The sequence below is a fragment of the Chelonoidis abingdonii genome, chromosome 1 (assembly GCF_003597395.2).
Source record: "Chelonoidis abingdonii isolate Lonesome George chromosome 1, CheloAbing_2.0, whole genome shotgun sequence".
Taxonomy (NCBI): Eukaryota; Metazoa; Chordata; order Testudines; family Testudinidae; genus Chelonoidis; species Chelonoidis abingdonii.
Window position 1 is genome coordinate 115554691 of NC_133769.1, and position 20018 is coordinate 115574708.

The 20018-nt window shown below is 50.0% G+C and overlaps 2 protein-coding genes across 6 annotated transcripts in view; one reads left to right on the forward strand and one right to left on the reverse strand.

Moving 5' to 3' along the window:
* The window catches only part of DDX11 (DEAD/H-box helicase 11), a 44678-nt gene that overhangs the window by 18506 nt on the left and 6154 nt on the right, over positions 1–20018 (forward strand). For 2 of the 3 annotated variants that reach the window (XM_032764023.1, XM_032764032.1), the window contains exons 13-27: positions 1903–1947; positions 2071–2138; positions 4606–4644; positions 5135–5252; positions 5873–6007; positions 8119–8231; positions 10632–10701; positions 11139–11242; positions 11954–12103; positions 13739–13807; positions 13989–14089; positions 14625–14709; positions 15524–15599; positions 15909–16063; positions 16291–16720. In XM_032764023.1, coding sequence (XP_032619914.1) covers positions 1903–1947; positions 2071–2138; positions 4606–4644; positions 5135–5252; positions 5873–6007; positions 8119–8231; positions 10632–10701; positions 11139–11242; positions 11954–12103; positions 13739–13807; positions 13989–14089; positions 14625–14709; positions 15524–15599; positions 15909–16063; positions 16291–16335 — 1373 coding nt within the window. In that variant the 3' untranslated portion in view covers positions 16336–16720. Of the gene's footprint in view, positions 1–1902; positions 1948–2070; positions 2139–4605; positions 4645–5134; positions 5253–5872; positions 6008–8118; positions 8232–10631; positions 10702–11138; positions 11243–11953; positions 12104–13738; positions 13808–13988; positions 14090–14624; positions 14710–15523; positions 15600–15908; positions 16064–16290; positions 16721–20018 lie in introns of those variants that run through there. The other variant, XM_075069167.1, reaches the window with a different exon arrangement.
* Positions 18778–20018, reverse strand: part of WASHC1 (WASH complex subunit 1) — a 79176-nt gene continuing 77935 nt past the window's right edge. For all 3 annotated transcript variants that reach the window (XM_075069175.1, XM_032764062.2, XM_032764068.2), the window contains one exon: positions 18778–19240. In XM_075069175.1, coding sequence (XP_074925276.1) covers positions 19089–19240 — 152 coding nt within the window. In that variant the 3' untranslated portion in view covers positions 18778–19088. The remainder of the gene's footprint in view (positions 19241–20018) is intronic.

Genomic DNA, 20018 nt, shown 5'->3' on the forward strand with positions numbered 1-20018 from the left:
AGAGAACAGCGCTGCTCTTGCAGCACTGGGGTGCCAGTGTAAACAGTGATTAATCTTACTATGCTGTAACTGACCTCTGGAACCTTCCCATAATGGTTTTAAGTAAAGATAACACACTCTTTGTTTTTTTGTGATGCCTCTCTTTGTTTTGTTGTGAACTCGGGGCTCCTGGAGCTGTTTATCTAAAAAACAAACAAAGCTACTGCTTGCTCGAGCAGAGGCAGGCAGGGGGCTCCTTTGGAATGTCCACAGCTAATGGAGGAGGGAAGCAGCATGGCCTGCGAGAGGGAGCAGGGTCTGTTTCGGAGCAGCTGCTTATCTGGTCTGTGAGGGAAAAAAACAAAGAAGACTATTTGCATTTAGTGAATGAGAGAGGGGTGGGGGAAGGGGTCGGAACTTGCAAGGCAGGGAGCTGACACAGTGTCAGCTCCAAAAATCCACTGTCTCTGTCTCTCTTTCCCCACTCTCCCTGTCACACTCCACCCCACCGCCCTCTTTTGAAAAGCACGTTGCAACCACTTGAACGCTGGGATAGCTGCACATAATGCAACACTCCCAACACTGCTGCAAATGTGGCCACACTGCAGCGGTGGTAGCTGTCAGTGTGACCATACTGCAGCGCTTTCTCTACACAGCTGTACGAAGACAGCTTTAACTCCCAGCGCTGCACAGCTGCAAGTATAGCCAAACCCTGGGATTGTTTAGTCTGCAGAAGAGATGAATGAGGGGGGATTTGATAGCTGCTTTCAACTACCTGAAAGGGGGTTCCAAAGAGGATGGATCTAGACTGTTCTCAGTGGTACAGATGACAGAACAAGGAGCAATGGTCTCAAGTTGCAGTGGGGGAGGTTTACGTTGGATGTTAGGAAAAACTATTTCAATAGGAGGTTGGTGAAGCACTGGAATGGATTACCTAGGGAAGTGGTGGAATCTCCTTCCTTAGAGGTTTTTAAGGTCCAGCTTGACAAAGCCCTGGATGGAGAATTTAGTTGGGGATTGGTCCTGCTTTGAGCAGGGGGTTGGACTAGATGACCTGCTCAGGTCCCTTCCAACCCTGATATTCTATGATTCTTTTGAATATTGCCTTTTATTCTGCTGTGATTCTAGACCCTCTGGAACTAAACTGGCTCCTTGTTTACTTCTCTACTTGTCCACTAGGCATCAGATGTGCCTTGAGGGGAACCACTGCCTTCTGTAAAGAGCCCTTCATTGTCACTAATAGGAAGATGCAATTTGACACACTCTTCTCCCTCTCCCTTTCCCCTCTTCTCTCGGGTGCTCCATCCTTTCTTCCTTACCTCCTTCCCACCCTGGCCCTCCCTTAAATACTTCCATCAGGAAATGCAGTGTGCGCAAGTTCAGGATTTTGGCTCCAGAAGTGAGACATGAGTTGGAGATTAAAAACTAGAATCAGAAAATAAAGTCAGGCACCAACTAACCTTGGTTTGTCTGCTGGTGGATTGAGGGAGTACTGTCCCCCTTCACTTGCCTATGAGCATTCCAGCTCCCTCGCACTGTCTACAAAGGTCACTTAGTGCCTGTGTGAGAAGGTGCTTTGCACTCCTTTAGTATCTGCAGCATGATGAATAGTGTGTTGGTGTTTCTATGCACCTACCCATCTGCGGCCTCCTGTACAAAAGTAACATAGGCATTAGCTTGCAGGGATGCTACAGAACATTTGTCCTATGATGTGGAACTGTCCTGCAGAGGAAAGCAAAGAAATGAGCTGTAAAAGGCAAAGTTTTGACTGTAGAACCACTTTCCAGTTAGACAGTTAATTTCTGGGTGCTGTCTTTTGTGCTAGAGTTGCGTTCCCCCTTAGCTCTTCTAAGTGTGTGGCGTAAGTTTTTAGACAAACCCAGTCTGAATCATGCTGCCTTGAACTGGTTTGATATTTTGCAGGAAACGTGAATCAAAATCCAAATGCTCAGAGCATTTCTCAAGCAGGTAAGATGTGCCTCTGAATGCCTCAGGTGCCTAGAGCAGTGTGCAGCTCAACAGGCAGGGGAGATGGGTGGTGGGGTGAGGGTCTGTGGGCCCAGCAGGTAATACATGTTTCTCTTTTCTCAGGGACAGAACTAAAATCCATCAATGACTTCCTGTTTCAGAGTCAGATTGACAATATCAACCTCTTCAAGGTAGTGTGAAGATTGTCTTCTGGTAGGACACAGAGGGGTAAAGTGACTTGGTGGGGGTCATGCAGGAAGCATGTAGCAGAGCTAGGAATAAAACCTAGATGTCCTGACTTGGTCCTATGCTTTGTTCAGCACACTAGCCTATTTCCTGCCAGCTTCTCTCCATTGCCTCAGTTGGCCTTAGAAGGTATTCTTTACGTTGGCTATGGCAGCATGCTAAAGCTGTGTGCACCCAGGGAGTGTAGTCTCAGGCCATGCCAGCAACACATGAGTGGAGGTGGGCTGTCTGTGGGTGAAGCAGGGTTATTTATACATTTGGGGCTTATGATGCTCTCCTTAGGGTGCTCAGAACTAAGCCAGGGAGAGCTTTGCTGGGGCTTAGAATGTATTAGCTGTCTGCCTCACCACTTCTGTCAGCCTCACCAGCAAGCGCCTTGAGACTCTGCCAGTCTTAACCTTGCTTTGCAGGTAACATTCAGCACACCCCAGTTCCCCAGAGATGTCTCTGCAGTGTCCAGTCCCTCTTACTGGGCCCTCACAGAATTTATTAATTCTGCTCTCTCTCCCGTTGGCTCACTGAGGACGCTCTTTCCCTTAGTATGCAGCATTGAGATAGTTCATTAATAAAAAGGAGAACAAGTTTTTATTAGTCAAGAACATAGTCTTAAGGGTTACTAAACAAGAGAAAAAGAGACTGATGTGGTTACAAACTAAATAAGTAAAAATACATGTTCTAGCATCTAAAACTCACCAGTTTACAATCCTGGTCTCAGGCAATTTCTCACCTACATTTCTCTGCATCTTCAATCCATGAGGTTGAAGGATCCACCTTTAACAGATTCCATGAGTGCCAGCCTCTTGTCCCTTTAGTGATGGATAACTAAGGGTTCTCTACATTTCAAGGGCTTACTGGACTAAAGAAAGGGATTCTTCTGAAGTGTGTCCCTAGATAAAGTTCTTCTCCTCTGCTGTTTGTCTCTTCCTGATGACTTCCCATGCCCTGGTTGACTTGTATATAAATATAACTTCCATTGTCTTTAGCTGTGGCTTACTTTAGGTTGGAGATGCAGGCAAACAGGAAAAACAACATTCCTTTGTCTAAGGCAACTTGTTTATCAAGTCTGCCCCCAAAAGGTATTTAGGAATGTATTTCCAGCACACATACATAACTCTGTACAGACATCATGGAATAATGCAATTAATGACCTGCGTGTTACCAGTTTTTACGTGATGCTGTGACTGAGTCGTATTCACCTCTCCCAATCGTCCCCTGTCCAAGTGCGTGTGCCTGCACTCTCTTTGTTTGAGATGGGGTCTTCGGTGACTCAGCCCTCTAGCCAGTCTCTCTGTCTGCATGTGAAATAAAAATCCTTTCCAGGAAACAGTCTGATGGGGGGACCTTTCCCAGTACCCTCGATTGGCCTTTCTTTCCATGGACTCAGGCCCTTAATTAATCCAGTGGTCTTTAAAATGGCCTCAGCTCTGGTATTGAGCTGTATTCTCACAGCATCCTCCCTAGAGGCAATGTCCTCCCACTCTCTGGGCCTTTCAGGCCCCAGCTCTCCTGCTGGGCCACTAAAGAGTTCAGTTCCTCTTCTGGGATGCATCAAGTCCAGACCACTTTCCCAGTGGCTGGTGGGGCGGGGGGACCCAGGTCTGCCCTCTACTCCAGGTCCCAGCCCAGGGACCCTAAAGATAGCAGCAGTCCGCCATGTCCCTTTAACTAAGCTGTGTTGTTGCTAGTATTCCCTGGGCCACTTCCCTGTGCCCCAACACGTTCTTCACTCTTCCCTGAGGACCTTGTCCTGGTTGAGTCCCAGCTGCCAGCCTGGAGCTCCTTCTCGCTCCCCCAGTCTCTGCCCACACTGCTCTGTCTGAGGTCCTGTAGCTCCCTCAGACAGCCAGACACATTGTCCATGCTCCTCCAGGAAGAAACAGAACTGAACTCTGCTGCTCTGCACTGCAGCTCCTTTTGTATGGGCCTGCTGGGCCTGGATTGGCTGCTTCCTGCAGACTTTCTGTGGTTGGCTGCGTCCCACACCGCCGCTCTAGGCAGCTTGGAGGATTCCACTGCCCTTTTCTGGGCTAGGGTGTAGCAGGGCCGTGAGGCCTCCGGGGGGTTGCAGAGCCTAATCCGGCCCATCACAATACCTTACAAGACACAGTTTGGCTAAATATTCTGACGACTGTGTGTTGGGTGTGCCCTTTGCTAGCTGGCCCTAAGGAGCTCTTAGGTCATTGGGCTTGAAGAACACATTCTGGAACCTAGTAAGTCATTTAGCTCCAATTGTAATTAAGTATAGCGCACATTTAGGCTATTAATATTACACTGTGCACTCCTCTCCCAGCATCGCTATTGGAGGAGAGACTGGGACGGGGGGTGAGGAAGGGATAGTAGTCCAGCGGGAGGTGCTGTAGGATGGGAAAGAGGATTCTGAGTATTAACATGTGCTCTGTCTTCCTCCCACAGGTTCAACGTTACTGTGAAAAAAGTCTGATCAGCAGGAAGGTATTTCCCCACTGCTCCTTAACCAACATGGCAGGACAGTCAGCTTCATCTAGTTCAAGACAAGGGGCAGTCTGGCATTTAAAGGGGAAAGGGCACAGCAGCTGAGCATATGGCTCTAAGCCTCTTGCTTTCCTCTGCATGCTCATTATGCGTTCCTCTGATTTACAAAATGGCCCCTGCAAACGTCCCCAGCTTCGGTGGGTATTTGTTCATAGTGTATGGCAGCTAGTGTATGACTTTTCTGGGATTCTGTAAAACATGCCACCCCTAGAGGCTGTATCGTGTGGAAGGGGCGAGCATTAGCTGTTTTGGTTCAAGGGAGGGAAGACACTCACTCACTCACTGGCTAGAAAAGTTGGGAAGCCCTGAGACATGCCACAGTGTCTGGCTTCTGTAACAGGCGTATAACATGCAGTGAGGGCCTTTGTATGTGACATGCTGTCAGTGCGTTTGTATCCTTTGTAAATCCTGCTTTTTATTTATGTGGCAGCTTTTTGGGTTTGTGGAGAGATATGGAGCCACCAATGTTGTTAAGACTAACAAGGAAAAGCAGAAGATGGCTGGACTGCAGAACTTCCTTCTCACCCTGCATCGGGGGCCAGACAAAGGTGAGTTCAGATGCAGGGTAAAGAGGCTGTGGAGCTTGCATCTACATGGGCCAAGGGGGGAGATGAACTTGGCTTCAGAGCTGTCTCCAGGGGAGGGAGACATGGGCTGCCTTAGGGAAGCGAGTGAAGCAGGGGAGGAGTAGGCCATGAGGAAGGTGAAATTTGAGTTCCCTACTCTACCTATTCTGTTTGCCAGAGTGGGTGCTACTTATCTGGAAAGATTTGTTCCTTTCCTCAGGGAAGTGGCAGGTGTTCCATAGTATACACCTTAGGCCTCCTTAGCACCATGGCTAAATTAGCATAATCCCCGAGGGTAGATGCAGTGTATGGCAATGGATGGGGTTGTCTGTCTCTCTCAGAACTCTACCTTCTGAACCAACAGTAGCTAGGTTGACGGAAGCATTCTTCTATCGACCTAGCTGTGTCTGCACTGGGGGTTAGGTTGCCATAGCTTCAGCACTCAGAAGTGGGGATTAGCACATCCCTGAATGCCATCACTTTTTCAACCTAAATTTTACGTATAGACCAGGCCTTAGCTCTTGCATTCTTACTGCTCTGGGAATGGAACCTAAGCTCTGATTGGGTGATTTCCCCCCCTCCTTTTCTCTTTTGACCTGCAGCTGCTATTCAGTGCCATCCTGTGGAGGTTGAGGATGGCCAGCCCAAGATGGCATCTCCTCTGATGCAGATTGAAGGATTTCTCTCTGCTCTCACCAGTGCAAACCAAGATGGGAGAGTCATCCTCAACCGGCAAGGTACTGGAGTGAAGAGCACTCACGAGGCTCAAGCAAAGCAGCATTAAAGCCACTGGCTAGTACCTAGATACCTCACTGATGGGAGACTTAAATTTCTAAGTATGATTAGATTATAAGCCTTAGATTGCATAGTAAGAGACATGGCTGTCTCTTACTGTGCTCAGCATCGTATACACAGCACCTAGCACCGTGGGGTCCTGCCGGATTGGGGCCTGGGAGCAACATAAATAATTAGTACTAGCTGACTGGTCCAGCAGTAATGTGAGACCTCTGTTGGAAGGGCCTCATTCCCAGAGACAAACAGTCTATGTAGGGGTCTCATGAAGCTCAAGGAGAAACCTTGGCGGAGAAACCTTGGCAGAGTCACCCAGTTGATGCTGGAGCTGGCCATCCAAACTATTACTCCTGTGGGAATTCTGTGTCACTGTGCAATGCAGAATTTGCACAGAATTAATGTTCTGCACATAATTTCCTTTTTCCCTCGCAGAAATGGGCTGCAGAAGCTGCCTGCCACCACTAGGGGCCATTAGACCCGGCAGAGCCCAGCTCCTCAGCCTGAAGATAGAAAACACTGCTGGGGTGACAGGGAGGGAGTTAGAGGGTTCCCGGCAGCTGCGGTTCCCAGCACTCCCTGAGGGAAGGAGGTGGCGTGCAGGAAACTCCACAGAAGCCTGGGACCCAGCATCAGGCTGTTTCTCTGTCTGGGCTCTGAGGAGTAGTGAGTGTGGATGTCTGGGCTAGGGGGTGCCCAATGGCTGGGATTTGGGGGGGAAGCAGGTCTGGGCTGTGCAGGCTCTGTGCCTAGGCTCAGCGCGGGATGGAGTGTGAGTGTCTGGGATGGGGGGAGGCCCTGCGGCTGGGCTCTGTGAGGGATGAGGTGTAGGTGTCTGGGGGAGGGAGCAGAGAAACAGGAACTGGGTTGTCATCGGGGTTTCTTTAACTCTCTACTCTTGGGGGGGATTTTTTTTGTTGTCTGTATTGTTACAGATGTACTTGCTGACAGGTATTTTGAAATAAATTACCAAAATAATTGAAACTGGTATGATGATATTATTTGTCAAAACAACACAAAATATACAGAATTTTAAAATATTGTGCACAGAATTTTTAATTTTTTGGCGCAGAATCCCCCCAGGTGTAAATGATTTAGATGGGCCCTGCAGCACTCTGCTCCTGCTTTGAAAGTGGGATTTCCCCTCACGAGGTGGTCTGCTGATAATCATGTGTGTTCTTGTCATAAATAGCTAGCTAAGGGTTAATGTTTCTTTTACCTGTAAAGGGGTTAACAAGGGGAACCAAACACCTGACCAGAGGACCAATCAGGAAACCGGATTTTTCAAAGTGAGGGAGGGAACTTCTGGTTTTGTTTTTTGTTCTCTTTCTTTGTTTTCTCTCGGCTATGAGGGAAGAGCTTTCTTTTTCTATCTGTAATCTTCTCATCTTCAGTTCCCCAGTTGTAAGTACAAAGGTAGCAAAGCAATAGGCTGTTATATGTTTTGTTTTGTATTTACATGTGTGGAGTTTGCTGGAATGGTTTAAATTGGATATCTTTTTAAATCACTGTTTATCATGATCTTCTAATAGGCAATAGCCTCGTATTATCATCTAATGCAGTGATGCATCTGTTGTTGGTTTCTTTCTTGTTATAAAAGCTTTTTTTAAACCTGCTGAGTTTTTCTACTGTTAAGGTAAGGGAGGAAGGGGGGGAAAATCTCTTTGTGTTAGCTTGACTAGGTTTGAATGCTAGCTCTCGGGGAAAGGTAATTGCGCTCTCTTGTCTGCTTCAGGAGTTTAAGTACAGCTATCGCGCAGGATAATCCCGGGAGGGAGCTGGGGATGATAAGAGGAGACAAGGGGGAGGGTTGTTTCCCTTTGGTGCGAGACTCAGGGCTTCTGAGTCTTGGGGTCCCTCCAGGGAAAGTCTGGGGGACCAGAGCGAGGCAGGCGCTGTAATTCCTGTCTGGTGGCAGCGAGATAAGAGCCAAGCTGGTAATTAAGCTTGGAGGTTCATGCTAAGCACCCAGATTTTGGACGCTAAGGTCCAGATTTGGAAGAAGAGGCTTATTACAGTTCTACTAAGGGGTGTGTGTCTGTTTGTCTTCTTTACTCAGGCACTGTAGCTCAGAGCAGCCTCAAATTCCTCTTGCTGAATCCAGCTGTCCATTTTGCGAAGGTGCTGAAGGAATGTCGTGCTGCGATCATCGCAGGGGGCACCATGCAGCCGGTGAGGGAGCAAGGTTGCTTCTTTAAGATCTAACTGGCCTATCTGGCACCTTCTGCCAATCCACAGGCAGGAGTAGGAGATGGATATTGCTTGTAACTGGGATGCTTTAAAACACACCAATGAACCATTAAGCAAAACGACAGCCCTGTATTCCCACCCCATTTTAGCACATTTCTCCATGCTGCCCCCGTTGCAGTGATCAGGCTGGGAATCAGCTTTCCCATCCTCCTGGTGGCAGGCAAAAGGTGACAGTCTCTTTGCGTATTAGCGTGAGGCTTGGGGACTTTGTGCTGTGCCCGTGCTTCATTTATTGCTCTGCTCAGCAGCAAAAGAAAAGCACTGTAGGCACCAAGCAAGACCCTCCTCTGTCCCACTGCGCCATTTCCCGTGAGGTAGCTACAGGATTAACAATTCCTGACGGTACAAGCGTTGCAGGACCCAGTCTCCCTGACACGCTGTCCATTTGAACTGCTAGGAATGGGTGTGCTAATACCCCCTTTGCTGTGCCTCCCACCTGGGAGGATACTCACCCGAACGCTTTCAAACATCGTAACTCCTCGGAGTGATCTCTGCATTAGACATCTCATCCTGTCTGAATGCCTGGCTGTGCCTTAACATTGCACAAAGGGGGGATGCCCTGGGCCAAGTCTCCCAGCCTTCAAGATATCTGATTGCCCTTTGAGTTATGTGGTCTGATCCAGTCCCTCAGGCTGAGTGCAGCTCAAAACTAGCACTGGATAGAAATCCTCTGACCGACCTTATAGTGCTGATCTTGCCAGAGGAACCTTCCAGAAAAATCGGAATTTCAGTAGTGCCACAGTGGTGTGCACGACCCATCCATGTTAGGCTTTTCTGTCTAGCCCTTCTTCCCATGGTTTGTAGGTGTGCATACCTCAGAGTGACAGCACTTGCCTGCTTCCTTCCTGGTGTGCACCTGCAGGAGGGGGGCAGAGCGGTTCTGTTAGATCACTGCTCATGCCAGATATTCCACTTTCCTCTTTTAATTTTACCGAAGCTCAGTCGTTTCCACTGGGTGAGTGTAAGCCACTCACACAGAGAAGAGGGAGTGGTTCCCATGCTGCAGCTCTCTGTGGGTAAAGCCATGTGGAGGGACGTGGGACTAAAGACTAGGGGAAAGTCTACACTGCAACTGACTCAGGCTTGTGGGCCCTGGGCTAAGAGGCTGTTCAGTTGCAGTGTAGATGTTCAGGCTCAGGCTGGGGCTCATGAGATGGGAGGGTCCCAGAGTTCAGGCTGCAGCCTGGGCCCCATAATCTACACTGCAATAGAACAGCCCTGCAGCCTGAGCCACGGGTGTCTAACTGCAGCATAGACATACCCCAAGGGTCCCTCACTTAGTGTGTGCTGCCTGCAGTGACTGGAAGGTCGTTTAGTTGTTGTGTAGACTAATAAAGGGAGGGAGGGTGCTGGCTCTATGTCTAGTAAAATAGTGATTCTCCTATGGTATCCCTCTGGGAAAGTCACAACCCAGCCACCCACAGTTCTGCTCTTGGCATGAGCCTGGCTCGTGGGAGGGCTGATGGGCTTCCCTGCGAGAGACCCAGTTGCCATGGTTACCCTGCAAGACATGCCCCAGAGCACTGCAAGGGTAACACATGGAGACTGGGTCGTATCCTGCTGTCTGGATCCTCCTCCCCCGCCGTAACTAGCCAGCCCCAGGGAAGGTACTCAGTCTGTTGCCCGTTAATGGCAAGGCAGGGGAGTGGACGAGGTATGCTATGGTACTAGGAGTTGGTCCCTGATCAAAGAGGCAGACCCAAGCTTGGAAAGCTGGGCCGAATGCCTCGCTCACAATATACGCTGTGGATGGCTCTGTCTAAAAAGAGCATTGTGCTGGTAGGATGAGACTATCGGACCACAGGGTGGCGCTCCTGCTCTGCGCTTACTAGCACTGGCCATAGGAAGCCGTGGAAGTGGCTGGCTGCTGCTTCAGCCCATGCTTTGTGGGGTCTCTGCTTTCCTGACTAGAAACAAATGGTTCCCCCTGCCCTGCAGAGGGACCTACCCAAGGACTTGAAGAAACTTTAATTGCAGCGTGGGATGGTGCAGCTGTGCTGCTGTTGAATTGCAGAATTTACCTGCCAATCAAGCCCGGCCCCCTGGGTACAGCTCTGGTTTGAGGCCAGAGCTGCACCTACAGTATTTCTGCACCCGTTCATCCCTCTGTGAGCCCTTGTGTTTCGGGGTCCCACACCTGCACAAAGTACCCAGCACATCTCTTCCCTCTGTCCTTTTCCCCAAACCATTGGCCTGACTCCTCCTCCTCCATCTTTGCGTCTGGTCCTCCCACCCCTGTGCTGTGTGCTGACTGCAGCCCTTCCCTACCTCCTGATGAGAGCACTTGGGCTTTGCTGATTCTTCTTGGCTCCTGGTTTGTAGGTGTCTGATTTCCGAGAGCAGTTGCTGTCGTGTGCCATCGGTGCTGACAGGGTGGTGGAGTTCTCCTGTGGTGAGTGTCGGTGGCGGGGAGCTGGTCACATGCTCTGTCTGTAGCTGGACCCCTAGTTCGGCTGTATGGGAGTTCAGGCAGGTGCCCTTGACTTGTTTGTTTGCCAGCTCCTTCTAGTGACCAGACATCCTGCCTGGAAATCCCAGCAGCAGAGGGCAACTGAGTTCCCTTTCACCTCTGGCTGCCGGTGTGTACTGTATTCCTCTGCCCCAGAGAGAATGGGCAGGGAATGATTTGAACCAGGTTACGGCTGGTGTGATCCATGAAAAGGCATTGACGGGCTTGTGCTAAAGCTGCCTGCAGTCCCCTAGACCAAGGGAAATTAATGTGTACCTGTGCTGCTACGTGCATGTGACCTACTCCCAGGGGCCTTGCACTATTAGCTTGCTTTGCTTGAACATCTGTGGCTTTTATTCCGTCTACTTGTTTGTCATCAGGTCATGTGATTCCGCCAGACAACATTTTACCCATAATCCTCTGCAGTGGTCCATCGAACCAGCAGCTAGAGTTCACCTATCAGAAGAGAGACCTGCCTCAGATGGTCAGCACAGCTATTTCATTCTTAAGCTATGCGGTCTGATGGTTCAAGGGGACGTTTTGTGTGCAGAGTGGGGGATTCTGGGGAGCTCTAAGGTGGGAAAAATAAGTCCAGAGGGGTGTGCACATTGGCAGGGGAGTGGTCCAGTTGTGGGGGGTTCAGGGTGGGCATACTGGGGGTGGTCTGTTTTTGTTAAGCCATTTTAAGTGAGTTTAGTGCTAGTGAAAGCTGACTTGACAGGCCTGGAGTGTGAAGCGAAAGCTTCCCCATCCTCCTTTGCCTTTGAGGGGCCCCTAGGAGTGAGACATCAGTTCTCTGGCCCATTCAATCCTTAGCTCAACCTGCTAACAGAGCTGCCAATGAGCTCTCACCATCATTCTGGGTGTGTGAAGCGGACACCTGTTCCCTGGGAAATGGACAGATGCACAGAACAGCCATTGCTTTACAGTGACTCAGGACTGCGGCTTAAGATGGGGAGACCAAGGAGTGAAAGGGAGCATGTTTGTTCCCAGGCCCGGGAGCCAGCCAGTGCCCCTAGACAACTGTTGGTGAACTAGCACTGCACTGATTTCTCTACATGGAAGTGGCTACACAAGTGTCCTAAGACTTGTCAGTGGGAGGCATCTGTCCTCTGGGTCAGGGACAGGGCAGGAGATTAGGCCATGGCAGTGCCATGGTAAGCCCCAGCAAACACCAGTCTTTCTCCTCTTACAGATGGATGAGATGGGCCGAATCCTGGGTAACCTGTGCAATGTTGTCCCTGGGGGCGTGGTGTGCTTCTTTCCCTCCTATGAGTACGAGAAGCAGGTGTACACGCACTGGGAGGGGACGGGGCTGCTCACCCGCTTGGCAACTAAGAAGAAGGTAATTGTGTAACTGAGGGTGGTTGGTACTTTAAACAGAGGTTTCAAAAGGCCAACAATTATCTGCACATTACAGGCCTTGTCTCTCTCTCTCTCTCCCCAAATTGTTCTTATATCCTGCACAGCAGAGCAGAGAGGATGTTTATCTAGCCAGTCCCTCCAGTAATGAATAAATGAAACTTCCCACGCTGCTGATGGCTGAGCTGGGATCTAAATTAGATAAAGGTTGTTACATGGCTCCTGTAAATGCAGAGACTGTCTTCATCTGCATTAGTCAGCCTACAGTGCTCTCTGATTCCCTTGCTGTAAGGGGCAGGTTATTAAGTTCTTACAGGGGATTTGCTTTCCCCGGACTAGGCTGCACATCCCCTGTCCAGGGAATAGTGTGATTGACTATGGGCTTGTCTTCACTCTAGTGAAGACCTGCTAAATCGGCGGCAGAGCGCTCTCCGCTCGACCCCGGTATTCCACCTCTCCGAGAAGAGTAAGGGAAGTCGACCGGAGAGCATCTCCTGTCAATGCAGCGCTGTGAAGACACCGGGGTAAGTTGATCTAAGCTATGTTGACTCCAGCTACGTTATTCACGTAGCTGGAGTAGCAAAATGCAGGTTGACTTACCCCAGTAGCAAAGACAAGCCCTAAGACTCAGCTCTATGCTGTCAGTTACACACAAGCTTTCAGCTCACTGGGGTCTACTGGGAGGATGAATTGGTTTCTGGTTAACGCACAAGACTGAGGATCAAGAAATCTGTGTTCTGTTCTTGACTGTGGCACAGAGTCACTATGTAATCTTGGTTAAGTCACTTAATCTGTCTGCCGCTTCTGTAAAATGGGATAATACTTGCCTACATCTCAAGGTTCAGTGTTTTGGCATGGTACAAAGGGTGTATAACCAGGAGTAATAGAATGAAATTGAACAGAAGAAAAGTGGCTGAATATCAGGAAACCTTTCTGAACAGTGAACTCTGATAACAAGCCCTCCAAAAGCTTTCCTGCTTGTGCAATTTAAAACTGGACTGAACAATGCTCAGGAGGCTGTATTGTGAGAAACAGACCTGTACTGCTCCTCAGGAGCTGAATTGGCAATAACCTCACCTAACTCTGCTTCCCCTCCTACCCTATTTCAGTTCTAATCTCCTGTGGGCGGGGACTGTTTCTTACCTTGTTTGAACAGCACATCAGCACACATGGGCTCTAGTCACACCTGAGTGCTACTCGTCTATAAATGATCATACTAGTTCTGGAGATCTCTTCCAGCTTTGTTACCCTCTTGCTACACCTGAATTCCCAGATCTTGGCCTCTTACATGGATGTTTCTTTCCACTCTTCGAACAGTAGAGATCTGGGAGCACGGACCCATGAAGAAAAAACCCTGGTTAACATCTCAATAACTGGACATGTCTCCAAAGTCACTAATGGCCATCACTGCTGCTACTCTGGATTTGCTAGGTCCACAGGTGCTGAGCAGGGTACCATTAGGATGTGTCTGCATTGCTTAGCCAGGGGGCATAGTTGAACATCAGTTAGAGATCAATGGTAACATGCCTCTAGGCCCTCCTCTGTGTTATTTTTGGAATGGCACCATTAAATCTATTTGCATCTTCCTGCTGCAACTTATGCTTTGTGCCTCTGACAGATATTTCAGGAGCCCAGGAAAGCAAACCAGGTGGAGCAAGTGCTGGCAGAGTACGCCAAGTGCATAAAGGTAAGCAGCGTTGGCAGATTGCTGGACGTTCAATACTCCATAATGCAAGAGAGTGTTTCTAAAGCAGGTGATGTGGGTGGTTAATTGCTCTGGCCAATGTAGACAGGTCTCTGTGCTGCCAATGCACAGAAGTTTCCACAGCTCCAGTGTCTCCTGAGTCATTGGGGGTTCTTTTGTGCAGCGCTGCAGCCAGGTGGGCGGCCATGTGACAGGGGCCCTGCTCTTTTCTGTGGTTGGAGGGAAAATGAGTGAAGGAATCAATTTCTCTGATGACCTGGGAAGGTAAGAAATATCTGGTTTGCTGCTCATCTCCTAAGGTGGTATCTGAACACAGCTCTCTGCTAATGTGGCTGCTGGTTCTCCTAGGCTAGAGGGGAGGCTGGTCAGGACGTGGGTGGGAGACCTGCAAGTAAACCCCCGGGGTGCAGGAAGTGGGGGTAGTGTGATTGAGTCAGGGCTGAAAGCAGTGTGCCCGGCGTGGTGTCAGGAAGCACTGTGAGCTGAAGGGGCCTTTCAGACACAGCAGACACCCAACCACTCCGTGGTCATGAATTAGCCTGAAGTGCTTTTCACAAGACAATGTTGGGGTGGGATAAATCCCCCCTCTGGCTCCCCGAATTCCCCTGGCAGTTTTCAGTTCAGTATTCCCGTCACATACGGCTGGGCTGTGTTGTTGCTTCCACATCAGAGTTGACTGCGTTGCAGTGGTAACCCCCTCCAGTATAGTGTCCCTCTCAGTTTGTTTGGGATCAGAGGGTATGGAAATATGAGCGGGCACTAACAATGCTTGTGTGTGTCCCCCTCCTTCCATTTCCAGGTGTGTCATCATGGTGGGCATGCCTTACCCCAACATCAAGTCCCCAGAACTCCAGGAGAAAATGGCCTATCGTGACAAAACAATGGTAGGAGGAAGCACCCCAGCGCCTATTTCAGCTGCTTCACTTACTGTCCTTTCAGGGTTCAATTCCCTCTAAAGACCTGGCTCTTCCTGTGCCTCTGCCCATGGTTGCAGTGTCTGGGTCAGTCACGCTGGGCAGAGAGATCTCCTTGAGTGGCTTTGGGAGTAGGAAATGGGCTCAACAGGGCTGGGACCAGGCAGCGATCTGCAGGAATGACCCTGCTGAGTTCCAAAGGGGCACTTGGCCCAAGAGAGGCTACCAGAGCAATACTGCGCGGAGAACTGCATTCCAGGGTCCTGCGCCTCTTCCTAACACCGTGACTCCTGCTCATTGCCTGCCACAGCCCCTGTTCCATGCAGCTTTGAAGCCCTGGGGGTTGGCATTGAAGCTACCTTCCTCCTTCAGATGTCCTGGAGCTGGTTAGTTTGATTGTCCTGTCTGAGGAGCTTGATCACACTTCAGTCACGCACTAGAACCTGGGAAGAGCTTTAATTCCTACTCTGAACTGCATATGCCTTTTACTCAGGCTGTGTCTACACTGGCAACTGAACAACAAAACTTGGTGTTAAAAAAACACACACCTCCTGAGACACACAAGTTTTGCTGACGACATGCAGCAGCCTGAATAGGTCTTTGTTAGGAGGAGTGCTCTCCTGCTGACAACGCTAATGCCACTGGTTAGGGGTGGAAGTTTTTTGTTGGCAGGAGAGCTGACAAACAGCAGCTACACTGCACACTTCTTAGCGACACGGCTGTAGCAACACAGCCCTGGCACTAAAAGCTGCTTTGTGTAGACAGTCTTATTTCTCTCCTTTAGCCAAGAACTGCGGGCCAGCCGCCTAGCAAAATGCTGATTGAAAATCTATGCATGAAAGCAGTAAACCAGTCAATAGGTACGACTTCATCTTTCATGGGGTGGGATGGGCAGAGTATGGAGAGCAGTTCACGGTAGCTAGGGTTGTGGCAGAGTGGGATTGGTGGGGAGCAGCATAGGGAGAGGGAAGAATTTTCATGGCACATGCAACGTGGGTGACAGGAGATCCACCAGTTACCTGATTGTTTGTGTTCAAGCTATTGGCTAGCAGCCTGGTGGAGGCCTGTATCTAGAGTGGATCTGCTGATAATCTTGGGCATGTAAGGATAGGGGCTAGGGGGATGCAAAGTGACAAAACTGAAGTTTCCCTTTATGGTGATCTGTGCAGGGCGAGCGATTCGCCATCAGAAGGACTTTGCTAGCATCCTGCTGGTAGATCACAGGTATGCACGCCCCTCGGTCTTCAACAAATTACCCCAGTGGATCAAGGAAAGAACAGAGATCAAACCTACCTTTGGACTAGCATTTGCAGCATTAAGGAAGGTCAGTACTATTTCATGCACCAACCAGTAGCCAGCTGTTCTGAGCATTCACTATCTATCTCTCACTTCCCCTTATGCACCCATCAACTCCACCCCCTGTATGTCCTGTAACTACCCCCCAGCAATACCTTCATGCCCTCTTCCCCCTGCTCACAGGCCTGACCCCTCTGGATACTAGAGTGCTGGGGCTAGGACTGAACAATATCATGTGATTTCCTCTCTTCCTAGTTTCACCATGAGAAGAAGTCATGTTATGGGTCAGAAGCTTCCTGAGGGAGATGGAAGAGCATTGTGGTGATGAATGGGTACAGGGGTGCTGAGTGGCTGTATCAGCTCAAAATGGAGCCTCCTGCAATTGCTGTCCCTGCAACAGAAGCTGAAAATTATTGACCAAAGCTATTCTTGCCTATGTGGCTACTGGACCATGACTGATTATATCGCATCTGAGCTGGGGGACAGTGGAAAGTACCCTAGCTCGGTGGGTGTGTGTGTGTTGTGGGGGGAAGCACCCTCAGCTAGTGCATCTGAACCCCACTCAGACTGGGTTTGTGTTACTCCTCCCCCTTTGTTCTGTTTCCCAGCCTTGGGTATTAGTATTTGCCCTCTTGGGGCAGTTGCTCAGGCTAGAATGAAGTATTAAAAAATCAGGCTAATGTTCCATGGCAGCTGTTGCTTTTTCTTTCTAGTAGGGCATGGGGGACTAGAGCTTCTCAGGGCCTCCATGGGAGCAGTACAACACCAAAAAGCTCTCTCGAACCTAGAGACTAGATTTCTATCCCCTTCGCTAAAATTCCTAGCCTGTGCGCCATAGATCAGCTAATTCAGGAAGGGCAAATGCCTTGGGCTGCCTCAACTTCTGAGGCATTTTCAACTCTTAGCTTAGCCCTGCCTGAAGTTACATCTCTGACTACTGGCATTGTGTTAATAATCTGTGCTTTACCAGAGCTGGGGGATGGCAGTACTGCTAGCTGGAGGGATGGGCTGGACTTGCTTTCCCTTTGCAGAGGGCAAGAATATTTAGGGAGCATACAGGAAACTTTGGAGGCTTTTTCCTGCCATGGCAAAAGTGCTGGGAGAGCATGAGGCTTCAGTTGTTGGGGGCTGAATCCATCCCAGCTGGGTGACTTGTGTGTGTATTTACCCACCCCAACTCCAGGCCTTTATTTCCTCATCAACGCTGTGTAAGCATTCTCCAGTTGAGGCTACCACCACTCACCTCCCTCCTGGCCTTTCTGCTAATGGGGACCAAGAATGTTAAGCTGCTGCGCAGCCCAAGGCCTGTGTCACTATTCCAGCAGGGGGGGAAGTAAGTCTGTTACTCCACTTTACTGACCTAGACATAAAACCATCCGGCATTTTTCACTTCCTTTTGATGATTACACACCTGTCTGCATGTGTCACCTCCAGGTGTTCAGCTTTACTGCTGCCTTTTCCTGGGGCTCAGCATAGTTTAGTGTAAATCCCTTTAAAAACACCCTCTCCCTTTCTTATAAAGGGTGCTACATTCATTCCTGGCTTTTGGATATTTCAGCTTTGCAGGGTAGTGGGCTGCTCTAGACATTTTGCCACCCCAAGCACAGTGGCATGCTGTGGGGGCGGGGGGCGGGGCAGGTGCTCTGCACGTTGCCGGTCCCACAGCTCTAGTGGACCTCCGCAGGCGTGCCTGCAGAGGGTCGCTGGTCCCACAGCTTCAGGAGGTCCACCAGAGCACGGGACAGCAGACCCTCCACAGGCGTTTGCCAAAGGCTGGCTACCTGCCACCTCCTGGTGACCAGCAGAGCGCACCCTGCGGCATGCCACCCCAAGCACACGCTTGCATGCTGGGGCCGACTGCTGCCCTACCCAGGATTCCCTCCCCCCCCCCCAATCAGCTATGATTACGTTTTGCCATCTGGTAATTCAGGCAAACCATTAACTGATGTGCTCTAGGCATGGGCCTTGGCTAACACCTTTCCCTGCATGCGTCTACACATACCTGGATAAGTCTCCATTCTGCTGCACCTGAATGGTACCAGTCCCTGCAGAGCCTAGCCCATCTAAACAGAGCTCTGACTTGAACACAAACACTACAAGGAGGTGCTAAAGGACATCTCCTTTCTACCTAAATAAAACATCAACTTGTTAATTTGCTTAAGTGGGACAAGTGTCTATGACTAGACTGTACTGTAGTTGCGTAGTTCACCCCTCTGCCCATCACCTCTTTGACAGAGTAGAAGTTGTAGGTAGAAGCTTTCAAAGTGTGCAGTAGAGGTAGGTGTACAGCAGTTTTAGGGCTTACGTTTGTCTCACACACAGTACCCCTCTGCAAAATGCCTGCTGTTCCCTAGCTCTACCAGAGAGACTAATGGTGGACAGCTGGGCCTCTCCTCCTTGAATGTGTTAATTAAGAGCACTCCACTTGTAGACTGGAGTGGGCTAGAGAAGTCTGCTGGGTACTTGTAACTCACTAAGGGAGCACTACAGCCGTTGTAGAAGGCATTCATACCCAACAACAGAAGTTCCATGGTTCTCCTACAGCTGTTTTCATATGAGGGAGACTGTGAGGCAGCGCTGGACCAATCCCCTTCTATCCTATCACCCATTTCAAGAATTCCCGCACCGGAGAATCCAAACAGGTAAGGCCCAGGATGCAGCTGGCTGAGGAGAAGGCTGTTAGAGCTGCCCGTGCAGCTGTGCTTGATCACACACAGTAGAGATGCTAGTTCTGATCCTCCATGAGCATGAGTTGCCCTCCAGCTACAGCAGGATTTATTGAGTGAGCAGGAACAGCAGCATTTGAAATTAAATGCACTATTTGTCGGGGAGGGGAAGTAAACAGAGCAGAAGTAATGTTCATTGATAACTATACTTAACAGCAGGAACAGCAGGCGCTAAGAGAAAGTGATGGGGTTCCTCTGCCAGGCCTGTGCCCTCTCACCAGCAGTTATTTCCAAGAGCTGGTCCATTTCTGAGGTGCTGAGCTCAGCTGGACTGGGTTCCCAGTTGGCCAAGAGGAAACCAATCTCAGGCCTGCGGCATGATAGCATTTACGATTCCCAGTCGTCTTCCTCCTCGTCCCCCAGGGGTTGTTGTGGGGCTGGCAGGGGTGGGATTGAGTCCGACATGCGGGCAAAGGCACCAGCAGGTGCACTGGGAGCATCAGCACTTCCTGCAGCTGCAGGCCCCTTGCCTGAAATGCCTAGGGGAGGAAAAGCAGGTGAGTGAGTGAGGCCTAGGCACTAGAATTGAGAGGTGAGTTGACATGAGGGAGGATGAGGAAGGCAGCAGCTAGCCCTGCATGTGTGTGAAATCCTGCCTCATCAGCGGAGTGATTCAGGCACACACAATCTCACCTCCAATGCTGCTGGGAAAGGGTTCATTAGCTAAAGTGCCAGGTCAGCATTTCTAGCTGGCAGAACAAGGGAGGGCAAGAACGAGAATCAGCTGACTCTGCGAGGAGGGGAGGAGGCAGCCTCTGGCTGAAGCAGGGCAGGGGCAGAGGTGGCTGCCTGGTACCCACAGAGGGCTTTGTCATTTGGCTATGGCTAAAAAGCCTCAACAGCAGTGGGGAGGCCCTAACCCTTAGAGAATAGGCAAATTCAAAATGCTTCCACCCTCTGAGGCGCTCTGGATATGCTGAGCCTTTGCCCAGCATGTGCAGTGAGAGAGAGAGAGAGAGAGAGAGACACACACACACACAGAGTGCAGAGACGGGAGCTTTCCTTTCGAGTATTAAAAACATACAAATCATGCTATCTCAGCCAGTGCCCAGGTTTCTGCCTTGGGGATGCCAAGTAAAGCTTAGGCACTGAAGGCAGCTAAGCCTCTCCCCACTACAGCATGCCTCACAGCAGCACCCCCGGTCTGGATTCACTGCAGTGACACTCTGCCATCGGAAGCATTGGTATACAAATAAGTTCTTCCTGCTCTGCAAGGGGATTGCCCTGGCTGGTCCATAAGGGCATCGTGTACCTCCC